The sequence below is a fragment of the Vespula vulgaris genome, chromosome 14, assembly GCF_905475345.1.
Source record: "Vespula vulgaris chromosome 14, iyVesVulg1.1, whole genome shotgun sequence".
Lineage (NCBI taxonomy): Eukaryota > Metazoa > Arthropoda > Insecta > Hymenoptera > Vespidae > Vespula > Vespula vulgaris.
The window spans coordinates 698,345-720,000 of NC_066599.1; the positions used below are offsets into that span (position 1 = coordinate 698,345).

General features: G+C 33.4%; 1 protein-coding gene across 2 annotated transcripts in view; it reads right to left on the reverse strand.

The window, feature by feature from the left end:
- The window catches only part of LOC127068840 (uncharacterized), a 33,190-nt gene that overhangs the window by 707 nt on the left and 10,827 nt on the right, over positions 1 to 21,656 (reverse strand). The window contains exons 2-9 of one of the 2 annotated variants that reach the window (XR_007783225.1): positions 3,391 to 3,663; positions 2,723 to 2,986; positions 2,305 to 2,474; positions 1,911 to 1,982; positions 1,417 to 1,703; positions 566 to 727; positions 378 to 488; positions 13 to 208 (exon numbers count right to left, since the gene is read on the reverse strand). Coding sequence is in view for 1 of the 2 variants with exons in the window: in XM_051005139.1 (XP_050861096.1) it covers positions 13 to 197; positions 378 to 488; positions 566 to 727; positions 1,417 to 1,703; positions 1,911 to 1,982; positions 2,305 to 2,474; positions 2,723 to 2,986; positions 3,391 to 3,663 (1,524 nt within the window). In the remaining variant the exon portion in view is untranslated. The remainder of the gene's footprint in view (positions 1 to 12; positions 209 to 377; positions 489 to 565; positions 728 to 1,416; positions 1,704 to 1,910; positions 1,983 to 2,304; positions 2,475 to 2,722; positions 2,987 to 3,390; positions 3,664 to 21,656) is intronic. The other variant, XM_051005139.1, reaches the window with a different exon arrangement.

The following is a 21,656-nucleotide window of genomic DNA, read 5'->3' on the forward strand; positions in this document are numbered from 1 at the left end:
ATTTCTTCTTACCTAAGTAAGATGAAGTCTCGCGTAGTCGGATATGTGCAAAATTCCATGCTCGGCAGATGCGATGTGTAAACTAGCACCGCAAGTTCTTGGATTGATCCAAGAATTATGCAATTCTGCTATTTGACTGCTGCATGCTGCTGCTGGATCTCCACTCGATGCGAGATAACCGCTCCAAAATTCGTTCCCTGTAAGTCGACTGCAATTAGGGATAAGAATTCGTTACTACGAATCTGTCGACGACGTTCGTTTCGTTTCGTCGTTTCGATTGATAAACAGAGACGATATGTTTCAAAAGAAAAAGATAAAAAAGAAGAAAGAAAAAAGAAAAGAAAAAAAAATTAATTAAATTAAAAAAGATCAACAACCTGGTAGAGCGTTTCCGTCCCAAGCATAAGTTACGATCAGTAACTTGCTTGCATCCGTCGATCTCAATAATTTACTATGAGGTTCTCTCAGAGCAAAATGGATCTTGATATCTGAAGGATCATTAATTACGTTAATTACAAGCTCTCGATTCAGATCGGACGCGTGATAACAAAATCGATTAGCGAACCTCCAAGATAATCGCCGTTTCCTGTGTTCCCACATTTCTGTTGTCTAAAGTAAGCGAACATCACGTCTGATACGTATTTCAATTTCTTGTTCATCTTTCTAATTGCTATCTCAAAGGTCTTTAAGAAATATATTTCTTGATCTTGTATTATCTTCCATGTTCCTGTAATTTTCAAAAACATGTTTTAACACGTTTACCCTTATACTTTCTATATATTTATTTATTCTAATCATTTTTAATATAATTTTAAAGTTAAACGTTTCTTCTTTAATTTGAATCGTATGAGCTTATATGCGATTCGCTAGGATAGTCAGACGTTGTTACGATCATTTGCGGAATGGATCGGTGTACTAATACATATCAATTAATTTCGTGTGTGCATTCAACCTCGATTTTACTTCGTCGATGGCGATGGGTATTAATTTTGTCGATATTAATTATTTCATAGCGTTCATATCTCATGTAACATATGGTTATATATAAATCTCTAATAAATGTTTTAATAATTTTTACTAATAAGATTTCGTCGACGCGATAATGATTTCATTATAAATAATAAAATTCTTGACCTTCGATATTTTACGTAATAAAATTTTTTTTATCAGAATTAAAAATAACGTATGATTAAAATAATCTTTCATTTTTTGATAAACAATTCTCTCTAAAAATAATTTGAAAAGCTATAGGAGAAAGCTTTGTGAATATTTCAAGAAAACTATTTATTGATTTAAATTCCAGATTTCGATTGGAAAGGTCGACGTTTCTTTTTTTTCTTTTCATAACATTTCTCCATTCGGTTAAAAATAAAATAATCAAAAGGCATAAATAAAAAATCATGTTCGTTTACGTACCAAGACCGAATCCAACAACGTGAAGAAAAGCAGTGGTATTTTGTTTTTCGGCTCTAGTATTCGCTTCTAAAAGTATTATTTCAACCGATAGAAGAGTTCTTTTCATGTAATTTTCAATGTCGAAAACTGTCTGACTCGTAAGCGATAGATATCTTTTATTGTCTTTAGATTTAATACGCTTCACCGTTTCCTCGTAAAGCGGATGATAGATTTCTCCGTAAAAATTCGCCCATATAATTCTAAGCCCACGCTTTTCTTGTGTCGTACCTTCGACGTTTGGACCGTATCTATATCAAGGAAAAGGGATTGTATTACTATGTACGATCATATCATAAGTATCTTTGCTGGAAGAGTTATCTTTTATACTTTTAAAGTTAATCGAAATATGATATGTCAAAGCATAGATAATTTCTAATTATCCATTGTCAAAATCATTAGAGATAATGAGGAAAATATCGTTTAAAAATATCGATATAATTCTTTTAATCCCTTACCCATTATCCATATTATTTTGTAAAGGAGTTATAAGTATATCCTGATATTCCATAACTCGTGGTTTCTCGAATCTGCATATAAAAAAGACTATTAATAAATTTTTTTTAAACTGTTGATACACACACATATACATATACATACACGTATAAAAGAAAGTATAAAAAAACAAGTGCAGAAAGGATACCGCTTTCGGCACTGTTTGTTCTAGTCTAGTTGTTCCAGAAAGTTGTACAACTTTTTTTTCCCTCGACGAGAGAGTAGGAGGGTGAAAATAGAAGAAAGAAAGAAGGGAAAAAAAGGTGTAGCCGTAACAAAAAGCGACACCTCAGAGGCTAATTTTTCACGTGCTCACTTTCGTGATTAATTGTACGAGTTAGGTATATAAACGCGAACCTTGCTCCCACGACGCCCATAATAACGCCTCGGGGCTGGACGGAGTCTGGATCACTTGTTACTACTCCCCTATTTTCTCGAGAACCGTCGTTGATGAATTCCGTGTGAGATGAAACTACGATCATTGACGACAATTTGATTTCGTCGTAGGACAGGCACTTTGTCAGGACCTAGAAACAACGATCGCTATTTACGTACATATTTCGTTCGTACGAACTTGTATAGATTTTAAAACGAAAACGATCGATGTAATAATTAAAAAAAAAAAAAAAAAGGAGAGAAAGATCTGAGATTTATCAGGTCGATCAATTTTAATTAAACGAGAAAAAAGAACATTTTTATCGAGGTCGAGTAAAATTTTCTTCTTAGTTTATTTTTTTTTGCTTCTATTTTTATATTTTTATATTTGTGCACTCACCAGCGGCTCTTTTTCATAATCCGTTCCTACGCTCTCCCAGCCGTCAACACCGGTCTTTCCATCGATGAGCTTGTATCGATCGTCCGAGCCAAAGAAATTGACGGCTCTTTTTTCGAGAAGCCGTTGAATAAACTCTATAAGACCCATTTCTTTGTAAAGAGCTCTCTCGATCGCACTACCATATTGACGTTTGTGCTTTAACCATCGCGCTATTAGTGGTAGCATGGCCTCATGGATCAATGGATACGCCGAATTAGCGTTTAACTGAAATAAATTTTTTTTCAAATAAGTGAAAAATGATCCCAAGGAGAAGGAAACTTTTTAATTAGGAGGCAATAACAACCGACTCGTTTGATCGATCGAATTAACGAAGGGAACTTCTTTTCAATTCGTCCTTCCTTTAATCTGAACTTTTGACCGAATATATTTCAACCGAGTGTAAGGAAAGTAAATTATAAAGAAAACAAAAAATAAATAAATAAATAAATGCATGGAATATTATCCAGATAATTTCATATTATACACGAACGTATTATCTAGATAATTGGTACGTAAAGTATACATATACAATATTACAAACAAAAAAAAAGAAAGAAAAAGAAATTCTACATTCTAAAATTAGATTTTGATTGGATCTTTTTTCGTTGTTTTTTTTTATTAATACTGACCTCCAATACATCAGCACCGACACCTCTGTCTCTCAATGCTGAACATCTGACGGTGTTTATAGGGAAATTTATAGGAAAGGTCGAGCTACGTTTGATGATATCCGTTATGGTGGTTTGAGATGGAATCGAAACGTCGAGGCAATTCTTAAGGAGATCCTTCGTGTCGTCATCGAAAGGCACACCATTGGGTGCTCCCAATGTGTTTTCCCATGAGATTTCTGGTGCTTCTTTCGTCAAAGCTTGCTGACGAGTTTCCTCGACTCGTCGGTGACTCTATTGAGTTTAGTTTCGAATATAAAGTAACAAATATTTTGATATAATTATATACATACATATATATATATAAATTATTTCTGATAGGTAAAATATAAATTCGTTCTGTTAATTAGATTTTTCGAAATTTACTTGAAATACTCATGAAAAATACGTAAAGGTTTTTAATCGACGGTATATATCTATCAAAATAAATATTTTATTTTCATTTTTAAATATTTATGAAAAGTCGTTGGGCATCCGTCGAGCAACAGTCTTCTGTTAGGAAATAAATAAGTATTTCATTTTTTAATTATCAAACGTCGAGTATCGTTTTAAAACATCTCTGAACTCTTCTACGTGTTTTATTTTTTTTGTAATGTATTTATATATTTTCAACGGAACGCTTAGTTTAATAATACGAGAGAGAGAGAGAGAGAGAGAGAGAGAGGAGATCTTTCAAAAGTTTGAACTTTAATTACAGGATTCTTTCCTTTTTATTTTTTTTCCTCTCCCATCCCATTTGTGAGAATTTATCAGAAGGTTGAAAATGTAGTTTAAATCCAACTGAGGCGGATTCTAGATTTATCGCTGTCGTCGTCGTCGTCGTCGTCGTCGTCGTCGTCGTCTCTCTACGCGCATTTTCGATTATTATTATTATTATTATTATTATACACCCTGAAAATCTTTTCCCCTGCAGCGTCAGACATCGTAGCGTTTCAAGATAAGAAGAGAGAGAGAGGGAGAAAGAGAGAGAGAGAGAGAGAGAGAGAGAGAATTCGTGCAGGGTGAAAGCGACACAAAACTTTATGCCGAGTACTTAAGAAATACTGAAGTAGTACGTCAAACTCGCATAAGAATGAGAACAAACTTATTTTCTTCTCTTTTTCCTTTTCTTTATTTCAACTTTTTTTATCCAATATTTCGAAATTAAATTATTTTCTTCTTTATCTTATTTCTTTGTTGCTGATTCCATTTCTTATTATCCGTAAATTTATTTGAATCTCAAGAATAATGCGTTCAAACGAACGACGTTATTTCGCTTTAATTGAAGCTTAATTTTGTTTCTATTATAAATGTTTTCTCTATTATTAATTCAGATATTCTATTGCAAATTTACGTTGTTAATGCATATATATATATATATATATCGAATTGTAAACATCAATAAAATCAAATAACTAAAATTGCGTTTGTTCGAATCAATGAAATTCGTTTGAAACATCCAACATTCTATCCAACATTGTTTTACTTTAATAGCAAACATACTATTCCAGTTCACGTACTTACGATTAATTTCAGTTGAAGTAGAGAACTGAATTTAATGCGATGGAATATATCTATATATGTTATTTATACGGAGAATAACGTTTCCACTAAACTTGGAACCATAAGATTCTTATCTTGTTTTTTATATTACATTTCACTTTTCTTAATTTTTTATATCATAATTTTTTATATCATTTAAAATAATAGAAAAGTCATGGGGACGTATACAAGGTGAATATTTCAAGTATTTTGAAAAAACATATCACTGATCAAAAGAGTATCACCAGAGTGAAGGTATCATTTTTACCTGTACGCGTAACACAATACTAAACACTCCGAAAAAGATTTTGTAATCCGATATGTTTTTTTTCGAGTGGATAGGACACCCTATGCGTTTATCTTTTGTCACTCTTTTTATGGAATATATTACTGTCGTATAAAAAAAATAAGAAAAAAAGAAAAGACCGACGAAATTTTTTCAGTTATCCGACGTACGTATCTCATGGGTAAAATGAAAAATCCTACGTCACCGTTCACATCCATTCCTTTTCATCAGCGTAAAGATTTTTGTTAGGATTCCTTGGAAAAGACGAGCATGAGGGATTTCCTAGAGTAATTTACTTTGTAACGTTTCACGGGAAAATGACATTATTGATCGAACAAAATGGGTTTCTTTTTGTTTCTTACGGATACTTTGTGATCTTAAGATTTTTGTCTCTTTAAAGATCGGCAAGTGATGTGGGAACTTATGTGTGTGTATGTGTGTCTATGGACGGGCGCGTAATTGTGAGGCTTCTTCGACAGAGTAGCTTTACTCGATACTATCACAACGTAACAGTAGCTTTACAGTTGAGTTCATAGATCTTAGATATTGGAACGTCGGAGAAGGTGGGTCGTATCGGTTCGCTAGTCGTAAGAACCCAACTCGTTTGTTAGTTTATGTGCAGTCTTCTGTGTATATTTCCCAAGTATGGTACAACTTAGAATTTATCTGATTTGTTTGGGATCCTAAAAAAACAAACCTTTGAATTTGGTTTGCTTTTACTAGAATAATTGTTTCTGGAGTTTCAGTATACGACAATCTTGGTGAGTCCTCCCATTTCTATAACTATGATTTTCGTTTCTTTTTCCTTTTATTTGTTTATTTATTTTTTATTATTATTCGATTTTTAGGAAGATCTTTTATGCAAATATAATCTCGATTGTTGTTCCGTCTGATTTAGTTAATCCTAGATTTAACAAATAAATGACTGATCCACTGAGCATATTTATTGAATTCGACGAAAGTCTCTTTATTATACAAAGTTTTCCTATTGGCTCTCCATAATAATATCAAACGACCAGAAAAAGTTCCATTCTTTTCCCCCATACGCTTTAAATAAATTGCCTCGAACAAAGCCACGATAAAGGTGGAAAAGTCTTTGAATCTGTTTCTTCGTGGTTATGCAAAGTGTAGTCGGCCATCGATATTCCTTTCGGAAGATCAAAGGTAGCAGCGGTCGACGTTAGGTTCACGCACAAACACGAGAATGTATTGTGAAATTTCGTTTTAAATAAATAAACATATATATATATATATATATATATACATGTAGGTACATACAGGGTATATTTTAATATTAAAAAATTATTTTGTTGAAACGAAATATATATATACAAAAAAAAATGATTAAAAAATTTGATTAATACTTGTTATTTTTGAAAAGAAAAGATCGGAAGACCGCGATTTGAGATTTGTATTAAAACTTGGAATAACTTATTTGTGCAATTTTCATGAACACTGCTTGACGATTGGCAAAACAACAAAACTAGATTCATCTCGGAAACAATGTCGTACGTGACAAAAGTTAATATAAGAAAGTTTTTATATTTTTCTATTCATAATACGTTGGAATATTATGATATGCCCTATATATATGTATATACCGGAATATACATAGTATATTCACTTCAGTTGCTTCTCATTACATTTTCTCGTAGAAGGAAAAAGTAATATAATAATGGAAAAATACGATCGCAAATGATATCATATTATTATTATTATTATTATTTTTTGATTTCGTTATACTTTGAGAAGATAATTTGAAACTGCACAGAGAATGAAAGCTTATATAAAGTATTAATTAGAAACGATATATAATTACGAGCGCCTGTTTCTCATTTGTGAGAAAGTTAAAAGCTTGGAAAAAGATTAAGGAATAAAAAAGAAAAAGAAAAAGATACAAAATAGAAGTGCAATAATAGAGAAAGTATCCTTTGAAAGGTTTCTCTTGTCGTGTTGTAACTTATTGTTCGTTCGTTTCATTTGGCTCGTTTCTTTGTCGTTAGCATCGATTGATTATTTTATTACATACGATCGCTGGATATGTATTACATACGTTTATACATATGTACGTACTCTCAACGCGCCAAAACTGATCAACTCGAAACGAATTTGTATCGGGTCGATTATTCCCATCGCGCGCTATTTACCGCGCGTTTGCACGTGCTAGAGAGTTGATCGTTAATGTACGCCTGACCCACCATCATCTTTTCCACTTATTGCACTTACATATACCTACGTTTACGTGCATACGCACGTATGCGTGTTAATACATTCAAAGAGAAGCATATTTGATTCGAAAGTAATCTTCGTTCGCACGAATTAAAAAGTATTACCGTAGAAACTTTTCTTTCTTCTTAGCTTTTCATACGCATTTCATAGAATATGTTGAATATTATAAAGAACTTTCTGAAAGATTCGTTTGATATCGCAATTGAGTTTGATCCCATTTCGAATGTATGCCCCGAACGAAATCTCGTCGATCGAACGACAAAAAGATCATGAATGGTATCGATCGGGTCATTCATATTGCAGATTCATTGAAATCCAAGCTCGTACGCTCATAAGTATTGTAAATTTACCGCCAAATTCGTCGTTCATTGAAGAATTTCGCGATGATGATAGTGCGTGTCACGGTCAGAAGATGGCACTTACGGTGCCGTATATATGGCGGATCGATATAAGAGAGTCTTCAATAGTAACGCCGAAAATCGAACGGCATGATTTTTGCCGCTGCAAAGGATCCTACTTTTTTTTTCTTTTCGTTTTTTTCCTTTTTTCTTTTTTTCTTGTTTTTTTTTCTTAATTTCTCTCTATCTCTCTGACAAAAAAATATAGTTTATTTATTTATTTATTTATTTATTTATCTATAATCCTCGACGTAGAAGCATAGTCAATGGGGGGAGGGAGGGTGGGTAGAGCTTTTTAAAAGATAGGAATAACGTTTCTATCGAGGAGAATCAGTGGACTTTGGATTACCCACTCTTCGCCAATGATACTCTTTTCGTTGGAGAAAAAGGATCAACGTGCATTCGTTCGTTTAATCTCTCCCTTTTGCGACGGAGACGACGACGAGAACGAGAACGTCGAGAACGAGGACGACAAAAACGACAACGAGGACGACGAAGACGACGATATTCACGGACGTAGAAAATTTCAAACGATTTTCTTAAGTATCACACAGGAAAAGGTCATTTTCTTTCTCTCTTTTCTTTCCATTTTCATTCACATATTCATTTTCATTTTTGCCTTTTTCTTATTTTTTTTCTTTTTCTCTTTCCTTTTCAGCATCGTTCGAGTATCATTGCTCGATGGAAACCACGAGAAGGTGGTGGGTTTGCTTCCATCGGGAGGGGATAGGAGAAGGAGTAAAACAGGAGATGGGAAGATAAGGTATTAAGAAGGAAAAGGAGGAAACAAAGGGAAAAGGATAAGCTTGAACGACGTTGAACGGTGATGGGAGAATGTCACGATTCTTGAAGATTTTTCTCCTGCGTCTAAGCTTGAAATCGTTTTATGCATATCCCACGGAAGAGAGCATATATTTTTTGGGGGAGTATACAGGGATAGAGTACACAGGGAAGGGACGCAGAGAAATGGAAGAGAAAACCTATAAAACGTCGAGAGGATTTCACGGTCGGCTGACGTAACCGATAGAACATCGATCGTTTCGAATATTTAAACAATTTTCTTCGATTGTTATCTAACAATTCAATTTTACCTATTGATTCATTAATCGATCGATTAATCTATATGCATTCGATATTAAGATCAATCCGAATCGATATTTTTCTTCTGTCGACATCGTCGATCGAAATATATGTTTCTTCGTTTTCTATTTTTTTTATCAAATCTCTTTCGCATCGAAGTTCGAAGTCGAATAGAGAGGCCCCTTGTGTATATCTCGAAGTAACGGTGTCAGATGAGAACGAGAATGACAATAAGGATAAAAACAACATCGCTATCGTCGCCAATAAAAATAATAACGGTAGATAGATACCGGTTGAACACACATCACGGGAAGCCTTTAATTAGAGATACTGTTTTCGCGCGATTCAATTATCCGTATTAGTTATCTCCGTAGACTAACTTTCACAAACTAGCGTATGCGGGATATCAAGCTTGGCGTATTTCTAAAGCGACACTAATTAAAACACGGTATTCGCTATCATATGGACGAACACCAACGTCAACTGTAACGGGAAAGAGAGATGAAATATCGTTTGACTTTCGTTTGAGAGAGCTCATATAATACTTTATATAGAGTATTCGATTTTAAGCGAATTTAAGCGATCATTCGATTCAATCGATCGTTGATTTTTGGAAGGCGATTTAATTAGTTCCTTACGTTGATTCTCGCCATTTTTTCTTTTCTTTTTTTTTTGTTCCTCTTTAAAGCAATTTGCGAACAAACGTACATACACGTAGGGTGATTTACATCGTATACCTATATAATTTTCACGTGTGACACCTATCGATCGTATTAATCCGACTAGATTGAATATAATTATAAGACAATATTAAAATATTAATTAACGCGTTGTTGCGTTTCAACAAGCTAATCCAACGATTATCCCTTTACGATATCATAGTTAGTTACTTCCATCTAGATTATTCGCTAATAAATAAGTTTGTCGTGTCGTACTAGAGCATGATCATCTCGTATGCAGATAGATACCTATATACCTATGTATATGTCTATAGGGTGTGTAACAAAAATAATGGATCGACTATATCAGGATCGATTTTACTCATTAAAACCTCAATGGTGACGTCGATCCTTTCGATTAAAGTTTATTGCAAACGTGTTCTCCGAGCGATGATAACCATATTGAATCATACCGAACAATGTCGCATTGTCGTCGTGATCATTACTTCAACACGATCGAATTTATCGTTACGATTAACTGGAAGTAACCATCGAAAAGACGATTGTTACTGGACATTCTTTTTTCTTTTCTTTTTTCTTTCTTTTCTTTTTTCTTAAATTCTTTCATTACGGTAAGACAGGTTGGGAATATAGTCGGCCATCTTTGTTACACCCTGTAGAAGGAAAACGTGACTTCCGGAGGAAGTTCCTTGGCACGATAAACCCTGAAGCCTCGTGTAAATTATCAGCTAAATTCTACACGACAGTAGAAACTATTCTACTTTACGGAGAGAGAATAGAAAGGAAGAACAAGAGAGAGAGAGAGAGAGAGAGAGAGAGTAAATAAAAATTTTTCTTCCTCTCTTCTTCCATCTTTTTTTATTTGATTTCATTTGATTTGATTTCTTCCGTTTTTTAAACGCCATTTTTCGGTCCTTTTTTCTTTTAATCTCATCGCCATCGTTTCCTAACATTTATCTAACCACAAACAACTAATCCCTCTCTCGCTCTCTCTTTCTCCTTTTCTCTCTCCCTCTTACTACTACGTAGTCTCCGAAAGGGGCAGAGGTAGGTACGGGGAGGGGAAGTATGGATATACCTCCAGCGACTAAAGTCGATCGATCGGCGTGTACCCATTCGTTACAGGTAATGGAGGCAACACAATTATCAGGAAATCCAGTTAGCAGGTAGCTTTCGATCTCATTAAACTGAAGCAACGTTCGTATTGACGTGGCTTGGAAGAAGGCATTATCGGACATTACCGGGACTTTAACGTCTTCTTATGTGACGAGTCATAATGACTCTTTTATACGGTATTGTTCTTTCGAATTACTCTCGGGATCGATTGTTTCTTCTTTCTCTAGAGAAAACAACGGGCGGAGAAGGAAGAGAGAGAAAGATAGATAGATAGATAGATAGATAGAGAGAGAGAGAGAGAGAGAGAGAAATAGCGAGGTCAAAGTTCAGCCATTTTGGTGGAACGTCTGACAAGGATTAAAATAATCGATTAAAACCACTCATCGTTTCTTTCTTTCTCTTTCTCTCTCTCTTTTCCCTTTTTCCTCTTTCCCTTTTTTCTTCTTTTTCTTTGATTTTATAACGTTCACCTTTTTTCCTTTGTAACAGGTAAAGGACGACGAGAGTAGAGGGGGTAGCTAATTTCCGTCGCTCGTACGTCTCCCGCGCTAATTATTATTTCAAGTAGAAGGAGTCAGTGTAGCGAAGGCTCAGTCGTAAACTACATTATGCTTGTGATAGTTTATCGTGCCAAGGTAAATTACGCTTCGTCTTCCTTCCGGAATACGTATTTGCCTGTGTGTATAGGTGGATATCTACACGCCCCATACATGTTATAATATATATTTATATATATGTGTATATAAATTACAATTATTAATCGTAAAAGAACTAACGGGAGAACTCACAAGTTTTAGCGAGTTTATGTTTACTCGTAAATTAATCGTTTCTAAGACGTGTATTATATAATATTAGTAACTTTGTTAATAAATGTTCCTAAAGTTATATGAAAAACTTAATATACATTCTCTAATGAGAAAGTAAAACAATATGCACGTTAATTTGTTATATCTTATATAGGAATAATATTTAAGATACGTGTAAGAAATCTTTGATTAATTCTGAAAGAGTTACTTCCAGGTCTTAACAAATTTATATTTATCATTTTATAATCTAATACACACATATATAGATATAATATTATTACTAATCATTGAATTTACACTTCGATCGACGACTAGAACGACATCGAGAAATTCATATGAGATAGAGAAAGAGAGGGAGAGAGAAAGAGAGAGAGAGAGAAAGAGAGAGAGAGAGAGTGCTGCTATTCCTGACGGTTGACAACGGAAGTGAGCTATTTGTGGAGGTCGGTTCAGCTTCGAATCGATCGATCGATCGTTAGTTAAGTGAGGAGCACAGTGAACCTTAGATTTGGAGGATCCATTTCTATGGGAAATATGTCTTACATTTTCGTAGACCCGATCGTGTTCCTCTCGACGATATTTAATATTCGAATTGCTTACCATTTCATCGAATTCGGCCAAAATCGGGGGTGATAAGATCTAATGGATCTGGATCACACGCACATACACACACACACACACATACACGCACACATACACACATGTAGGACGTTGCTCCGTGCCGAGGAATAGTTTTTCTCCTTATTTATTTCTTTTTTACTTATTAAATATTATTTTTGTTTTTACTACTTTTTTTTTTTAATTGTCTAAACAATGATATCTAAAAATATGTGTGTCTACGAAATTATTCTTTGAGAAAAAAGCAGGATACTTCGCATAAGCATGAATGTAATAAGCGATTAAAAGAAAAAAAAAGGAATAAAAAGAAAAAGTTTTGTTTGTAATTAGATTTTGTTGATAATAACAATTATTAATTGTTAAGTACAGGCTACCAAGCAAAAGAATTCGATGCAAAAGCTTTAAAAAAAAAATGAATCTTTCTTTGGCATATCACCACGAGCATACGAACGCATGCATACATGCATATTTATATAAATAGATATATATATATATATATATATAGAAAGATAGATAGATAAAGATAGATTTGTTTTTCTCTTTAACATTTTTTTCTCGCGTGTTAAGCCGCGAAGGGCGCATTTTCGAAATGGGATGTTGCCATGTAAAAAATCGTTTCGGCATGTATGTACGTAAATTTCTTCGTTCGAAAATGTTGGACAAGAACCTTCGTGATATATTTCTTCTTTTTCACAAAACCTGCAAACGATGAGAAATTCGATTAGAGAAATCATAGATTATCAGTTTGATCGTTTTTTAATGAGTCTTCACTCACTCTCTTCCTCTCTCTCTCTCTTATTTTTTACTGAATTATTGCTAAATAAAGATAGAGAAGTGTCGAGATTAAAAAAAGAGAGAAAAAAAGTAATATAAGTAGAAGTAGACGGTTCGAAAAAGATCATTAGCGAAGTTCTCACAGTGTATCGTTAGCCACTAATTTAATTTTCCATTATTCTTTTCAGGAAAGTCTTTCGACGATGCCTTCACCTCGAAGTAGTTTCCTTCGTCGAGGGAATGACCATCCCATTAATTAAATCCTTTTCTACTTTAAATTCGATTTTTCATTGAAGTAACCATAATCGCCAAAAGTCCAACGATGACGATGACGACGACGAAGAAAATAGCTTTCTTATTTTCGTGATACAGGATCTCAGGAGAGTATATTAGACGGGTTTTCGGTGAGAGATCGTCGATCATATGTACGTACATAATATTATATATCTACCTACTTATATCTATTTTATATATATATATATATACATATATTATCCATAGCTCTTTTCAACGTTGAGTCTCTAAGGATTGAAAGTAACGAAAGCTTCAGATAAGTTCGTCTTTTCGAATCGATTTAAAGGATCTATCAGGTTCTAGCGTTAATAATAAAGAGCAAGAAGATGATAGAAGCGAAAGAGGGGAAGGAGAAAAGATAGCGGAGAGATTTATCTTTGTTTTATATATATATATATATAAAAACATATAGAAGAGTATCTTCGTTTGCAATCGATCAATATCTACAACGATTACACACGACGACATAGTCAACTTTTAGAAAGAATTCATTGATAAAAATTCATTCGCTTTTTTTTTACTTTTCGAACTTATCCGGAGATTTCTTTCTATTTCTCTTTATCTTTATCTATACACACACGTCATATACATAGTTTATTCTAAGAAAATTTGAAAAATACTAAGTCGCAAAGACTATTAATAGTCGACGCTGATTGGAGCAAGGACGTCACGTTCCTTTGACGATAGCCGAGCATGAAATCCGTTAAGTAGCGGAAAATGTGTCTATTCACCCTAGCAAGAGACTCTCTTTCTCTCTCTCTCTCTTATGTACACATACATATATATATATTTATATATATACATGTACAGACACATATACTTTCGATCCCTTTATACATGTATGCATACATACATACATACATATATATATATATATATATATATATCTTTCTCTCCCATGACTGGCACCTGCCTCGCAACGCAAAGTTGACGTCGTTTTTCTGTTTACCGATTTTGCCACCTCAACGACAGGGGTTCTGCGCGTTCGATTAAAGTGGCGATCACGTAAAATGCAATGATAGTCGATATATAGTAGCCCAGCTCGATCGCTGTATTTTCTTCTATAACGAAGACTATAGTTCCATATAAGATGTCTTAAAATTATAACAACTATATTTATTTAATTGACGAATAGATAAAGATCGATAATAAACTTATGTAGACGTGTCAGAAGATAATGAAAATTCTTCTTTCATAGAGAGTAGATAAGTACGTGTATTTAAGTCAATAACAAATTCAATAGATATTAATAATAAATTTATTTACTTGTTTAGCGTCCTTTTATTATCGAGTTTATTGTATAGTTTAATTTATTTCATTTCTTTTATATCGATTAATTTGTATTTTTAACAATAATTCTCGGACACCTCGTATATTGGTTCCTATCAGTTCACATAGATTCTCAAGTGATTTTTCACGAGGAATCAAAATCGAATTTGTCTTTACTCTTTCTACTTCTATTTTATATCTTTCGATAAGTGATTTCTTTAATCAACACGAAAGAGGATCTTTACCGAAAAGTTTCTAATCTAATACTTACAATGAAAAATTTTCGATAGACATTCTCTTGTCTTTAGTGTTTGTGTATATGTGTCTGTGTAAATGATAAGAGAGAAAGAGAGATAGAAAGGAGCATCGTCGAGTCTCTTTAAAATTAATCGGACGGATATCGATTTTCCAACGGGTATCCTATCGATAAGAATCCATGTCTTCTTCTAGTCGATACGTTTTTCAAAATGGGGGTATAAAATGGAAAGAGAGGAGAAAAAGGATAGAAGGAAAAGGAAAAATAAAAAAAGAAAATAAAATCGACGGGAAGAAAAATCGACTCCATTTTCCTATCCTGTATATTTTCTTTCTCAATTTATATATATATATGTATGTGTGTGTGTGTGTGTTTCTACGTCCTTTCTTTTTTACTCTAACTGGAAAATACATTGTCACAGAATATATGTATAGTCGGTCAGTTTTTTTTATCTATCCCACTGAGCTTTCAATGCGATCGGGATCTATGTACTTTGCATCTGATCTCACTAAGAGAGAGAGAGAGAAAGAGAGAGAGAGAGAGAGAGAGAGAGAGAGAGAGAGAGAGAGAGAGAACCTTTACAGTTCTCTGAAAAGCAGAAACGTTCTCTGAATACCATGAACCTTTGGGTTGAAACGAATAGGCGTGTATTCTCGCCTACGTTTCTCTATGCGCTACCTTTAAACCGGGTAATCGTCAATAGTATATATGTGTGTATGTGTATTTGAATGCGTATTCGAGTAGACACATATGTATAGAATAGTCTCTTTTGTCTGAATCGATTCAAGAAAATATATCATCGAATAAATTACCGGTAGTTACGAATATTTCATATAAAAGTCAAATGATGTTCAAAAATGGATGCATTAGATATAGATCTACGTTTTGTTTTATCGTGAAAAATTATCTTCTTCTTTTATTTCCCTCTTTTTTTCTTTTTTTAAATGCAACCGGCCTTTGGCCTACATACTATAATATCCGAAGTAAATAAATGATGTATTTAGTGTGATTAATATGTGTGAATAGATAGGAAAGAGAGAAAGAGATAGAGAGAGGGAGAGAGAGAGAGAGAGAAAGAGAGAGAGAGAGAGAGAAAATCAATCAATTTCACACACTTATTTCCCTCTTAAACGTGTATTCAACCGCCTCGTTATCAAATCATTTGGCAATTGGGGACATCGAAATCACGAATGCATCGAAGCATCGAACGAAACGCGGGAATTACGAAATCGTTATTTGCCATTGCGACGAGCTCGCTCTCACGAATCTTCGGAACGTTTCGATTATTCATTCATTTTGGGAAATTGGAAAGATTCTATTCGAGAGGCAATGCGTATATACAAAATCTATTATCGATCGTGCGAAGGAAATGTACTATTTTACGTTTTTTTTTCATATTTATTTTCTTTTTCTTTGAACTTCTTATCGAACTTTGCGTTACATTTTCTTCCTTTCTTTTTTTCTTCTTTTTTTTTTCTTTTCGTTGTGCACTCTTTATCAATATTTTCTTTTTTATCGTTTCTTTCGCTTAACATTCTCTTGTGAAAGAAATGCAAGACGCAGCCTCATGTCTTTCGCATCGCCGAGCAAATTTATATTACATACGGCGAGGTTCGGATACTATCGGAGTAGAATAGAAAGGGGTGGACATCGAAATTTGTCGCACAATATAGACTGCGGCCTATCCTTGTGTTTATTCGCGTAGAGAACGCACAAACACATACACACACACACACACACTCTCTCTCTCTCTCTTTCTCTTGCTGCCGTTATCTAGTGGGGGAACATTGATAGGAAGATTGTGTCAAAGCTTCGCAAATTCTCGTCGAGGTATCGATTGCCACTTGGCCAAATACGTATCCGTATGTCTGTGTCTAGATAACGCACCCGTTTATATATCTCTACGATCCTCTTGGAGTGGTTCATGCCATTTCAAACATCACGGACTCGGATAATAATCGATTAATTACGAATTACTGATCGTAGTCAATTTATGTTTCATTCGTTCCAATATTTTCTCTTTTTTTTTTATTTTTTTTTTAAGTGAAAAACAATCGAAACGAGTTTTCTTGTTCTTTTCATATACATACATATATGTATATATATGTAAATACATTTTTGACGTTGGAAACAATGTTACGAGTAAAATTGATACTTCGAAGTTAATTGCGAGTAATGAAAAATACATTTAGAGACAGAGTTTTATAATTACTACTACGGATATTAATGAACATGTTATTTACGCTTGATAGATATGCAACACAAAATGTACATCGTTGTAAATTGTCAATGCAAATGTGTCGAGAGTAAAAAAAATTTTTACGAGCCCCTATGACAGATAAAATATTCATATTTTATGTAATACATGTTGCCTGACATTAGGGGCTTCGAAAATGTCATTCTACAGATAATGCCATTTGCAGTCGTACTTACAAACGTGAGTGGAGTGTTGCCTATTTTCAGGCACTACACTTAGCATTTGTTGAAATACAGAGTAATCAATAAATAATTATATCATATCGTTAATATTAATATTATATCGGACAGTAAAGAAATTCTTTATACATACATATCAAACTTAATATTTTCATATCTATTTCGATATAAAAATTTGTTAGTTTATTTGCCTTTTATTTCTCGTTATTTATTTTTTCTACAAGAAAAAATGTGCATGGTTATGTACATATACGAAGCAATATCAAGTTTATTATGAGGTATGCGTGTAACGCAAATTTTTTTTAGAAAGAAAGAGAGAGAAAGAGAGAGAGAGCGAGAGAGAGAGTGAGGAACAAAGAGATACAAAGAGAAAAGAAATAAAAGAGAGCCAACCGCTCAATTTCAGGTATATTGAAAGAGCCGCGACCGTAAAAGTCGGAGCACGAAATTAAGCTATTCTCGTGGTGATCGTAAAACGGGACGAGAAAGTATTTCTTCATCTCGCTATCTTTCTCATAGTTCGTACCAACAAAAACCGTGGACGAAATTTTTAAATAACATTTACTCTAATTCATAACTTTACATTCGATGTGTATCTGTACGCGCGATAATGCTGCGAGAAAGAATTTTATTAGTCTTTTATTATTTATCTTTGAATAATTGAAATAAATTCTTATAAATTGTGACTGAGCATTATCGAATAAATGATAAAGTCAATGAAAAAAAAAATAATTTAATCAGGAATTTTCTTCAAATATTATTCAACATTAAACATTTAATACATAATTATAATATATGATATTCGTACAATTTCTGCAAAAATGATTATATCTCGTTTCTTATTGAAGCAAAAACGTATAGGAAATTCAATCGTTTGTTCATATGAAAAATTTCAATTAACACCGCATCATCAAATATTATGGCGTTCCATTAAACGTTATCAACCACGATCTCGTCCCACAGTGAGATTATATTTTCACCAGTTATATTTTTCGAATGCAGCAATTGTTTTCTCGTCCGGAGTTCGTTATGTAAGAGTAAATAAAAGAAAAAAAAAGGAAAAAAAATATACAAAAATGAAAAATTTGAAAAATATCAAAAGAAAAGCTTGGTGAGTGGAATCATGTAGCTCCAAACGCGTAATATGACCGCTTGTGTTTAGTTTCTATAGTAAAAAGAAAGAAAGAAAAAGAGAGAAAGAGAAAGAAGAACACCGTTAACGAGATCACGCTCGAAAGTTTGCCATGAGAGTGTATGATTCGCATATGAATCGTGATTCGTCGCTTGCAAACATTGCTACATTGTATATATACATATATATATATCTACACACACACACACACACGTATGTAGATCGTATAGTTTTCACTTGATATAAACTCTCCATGAGATATGTGTGCAATCAATGAACTCTTTTAATTTCATTATTTCACTTCTTTTTATCTCGTGATTCTATATACCCTTTTATCAATCCTTTTTTTTCTTTTTTTTTTTCTTCTTTTAATCACAAAGTTATACAGAATTAACTTAATCCTTTCATTTCTAATAACGAAGTTGCGGTGAACTTTTTGATCAGTCAGATCAAGAGTATAATACACCCAGATTTTAAAGTTAACTTGTAAAGTTAAATTAACAAGCGTCGTATTATCTTTATCTAGATACTTTATAATATTATATGGAAAGACTCGTTTATATATTTTTATTTTATATATTTTCTATTAAAAATATATTCGCGATATACATGATCGATGAAGTATGATATAGATCTAATACATATTTTATTAACGTATGCCAATTGTTTATAATGTATAGATTTGCATATAATTTATACAGATATTTGCATATAAATGCGAAGAGATAGAATTTAATGTCTGCTTGTAACGGATTCAAGCTTCGAACAATTTTATCTGCTCTACCCCAGCGTCTATAATTTAACAAATAAGTATTTGACAGTTAGAAAATATTATCTACTATAGTTTTCCTGCAATTAATAGGAATAAATGAATGGCTTAAAGGGCCTTTATTTGCTTCGAATTGATTTGTAATGTATTCGAATCATGAATTGTCCAAATTATGCAATAGAGAGACAGAGGGAGAGAGTGACAGAGACAGAGGACAAGTAATTAGAGTTTCACATCGTTTAGAAATTTCAGAATGTGGAAACAAGATCGTGCATTCGTACGTATGTACACATCCATCTCTGCGTTTATATAAATCATGTAGCGGTCCTCGAATATACATATATCTGTCTCATCTCTACGAACGCGCAGGACTCGTATTAACGTAATGCATGAGTATTATGCAAATATCACATCCATAAGACTAATATCCTATGCTATGTCTCTTGGATTTTGCTCGCTTTTACTACCCTGTTCTCTTTGTCCGATTTCTGTCCGTGTGAATTGTGCATGAAATCACGTAGATGAAATTCTAGAAAAATTTTCAACAAACTTACATTTCTCATATTTTGTATATATTTTTATAATTATATCATATAAAATGTCTATATATATATATATCTCTGCTTCATTTATAATTTAATTTACATATATTTAATATATTTTTCTAATTATTTCACACAAAAAAATGTATATATATATATAAATGATAAATTGAATATTTTCTACATTTTTCCCTTAGGTTACTTTAACTCTCACTCTCTTTTTACCTCATTTATCATTAATATCGATATATTCGTTTTATACAAGATTGAAGAGGAGCATCATTTATTATTTTTGTCTTAATTCAATTTTCATATCTTTCCATATCAGAATCCACGTTTCTCTAGAGATAAGTGAATTTCATATGTGGAAATAAGTTCAATAGTTCATTTATTTATCTATCTATTTACCTACCTACCTACCTATCTATATATCCTTCTCTTTCTCTTTCTCTTTCTCTTTCTCTCATCATGTCGTTCTTACTGTCCCTGGATTCTCGTATTAGCTCTATCACATCCTACTAATCTCGAGCTCCAGTTAAGTCAACCCATTAATACGTATGAACTCTGACGGAAGTTCTAACTCGCGGATTGTTAATACGAACAGAAAATTCAAGCTTTGTCTCTCTCTCTCTCGTACACACACAAATACACACAGAGAGATGTAGGGTGCTCACGTACAAAACTCGAAGGGAAGATTAAATTGCAAACAAGTTTACGGAAATCTTTTCTTTTCTTTCTGTTTCTTTTTGTTTCTTCACTTTTTAGTTTCATTTCTTTTTTCTCGTTTAGCTTATCCTCAAAATAACGCTCCGAGTGTTTCGTATTATTTCAATGAATAATTTTCTTAATAAGAATACGGAATATTATTTTAACGAACGTTTCTACCTGCCAAGCAACAACTTTTTCTTCCTTTTTTTTTTTTATTGGCCACTCCCTTCTCACGACTTTTCACCAATGCAACAACGGTCCCGTCATATTCTGTTGCTCGTTGACAAGCGTGTAAAGCCGAGAGCGGTCTCATGTCGTCTGGCAGGAGATAAATATACTTTTTCTTCGAGAGGAAAAAACATATATAGACACGCACACATACATATATATATATATATATAACAAAAGAATCCTTCGTCTCGATGATCTTAAAATACGACCACTTGCTCCGACCACTTCGGAATGTTAGAGGACGTTTTTAGTTTGTTGAAAAAGAAAAGATCGTGATTTTAGGACACGCATACAATGTTTTATACGAAATAAAACATAAGTATAAAAAAGTAAATATAACAAGTACATTATTTCGGTATACCATTAGAAACGAAGAGAGAGAGAGAAAGAGACAGGGAGTAACGTAGTAATAAAACCGTAGTAAAGAAAGTTTACTCGGCTAAACGTGTTTGCTAAGAGTGCTCCCAAGGGTGAGATAAATGAAATTTCTCGCGAAAAAGCTTATCGTTAATACATATACGCACACACCTAGAGAAAGAGACATACGTACTACACCAACATTCTCTTTCGAACGTTAATTCGCACTTCGCTTACAGGTATCACCCAGTGGATGATGGTCTACGTCGAGTGGCGTGTTTCTGATCAAAGGTACAACAAGCTTTAGCTCGAGTGTCCCGAGCTACAACAAGGATGGATCTTGAATTGCTATTTGCTCCATAAGAGACAATCATCGTCACTATATACACGTATTTTCATCGTTCATGCGTTAACGTATGTATCTACGACGTAGCATTTCCGAGTATTTCTATATGAGAGTTATACAGGATGAGACAAAAGCTCCTATATTATTTTTGAAAATCGATTACTCTTTTTCGAAACTCTTTGGACCAATAAGGTTTAAACATTACAAGTCTTGCTTTGTCGATTGAACGATCTCAAAGAAATTAGTTTAAAAAGTCTCGAAAAAGAGTAATTGATTTTTTGAAATCACTTAAGTACTTTTGACTCATCTAAAGAAAACCATATCTTTTTTCTCTCTTTTTTTGGTTCGTGTTAGAAAAAAATGTTATAGGATGTTACGT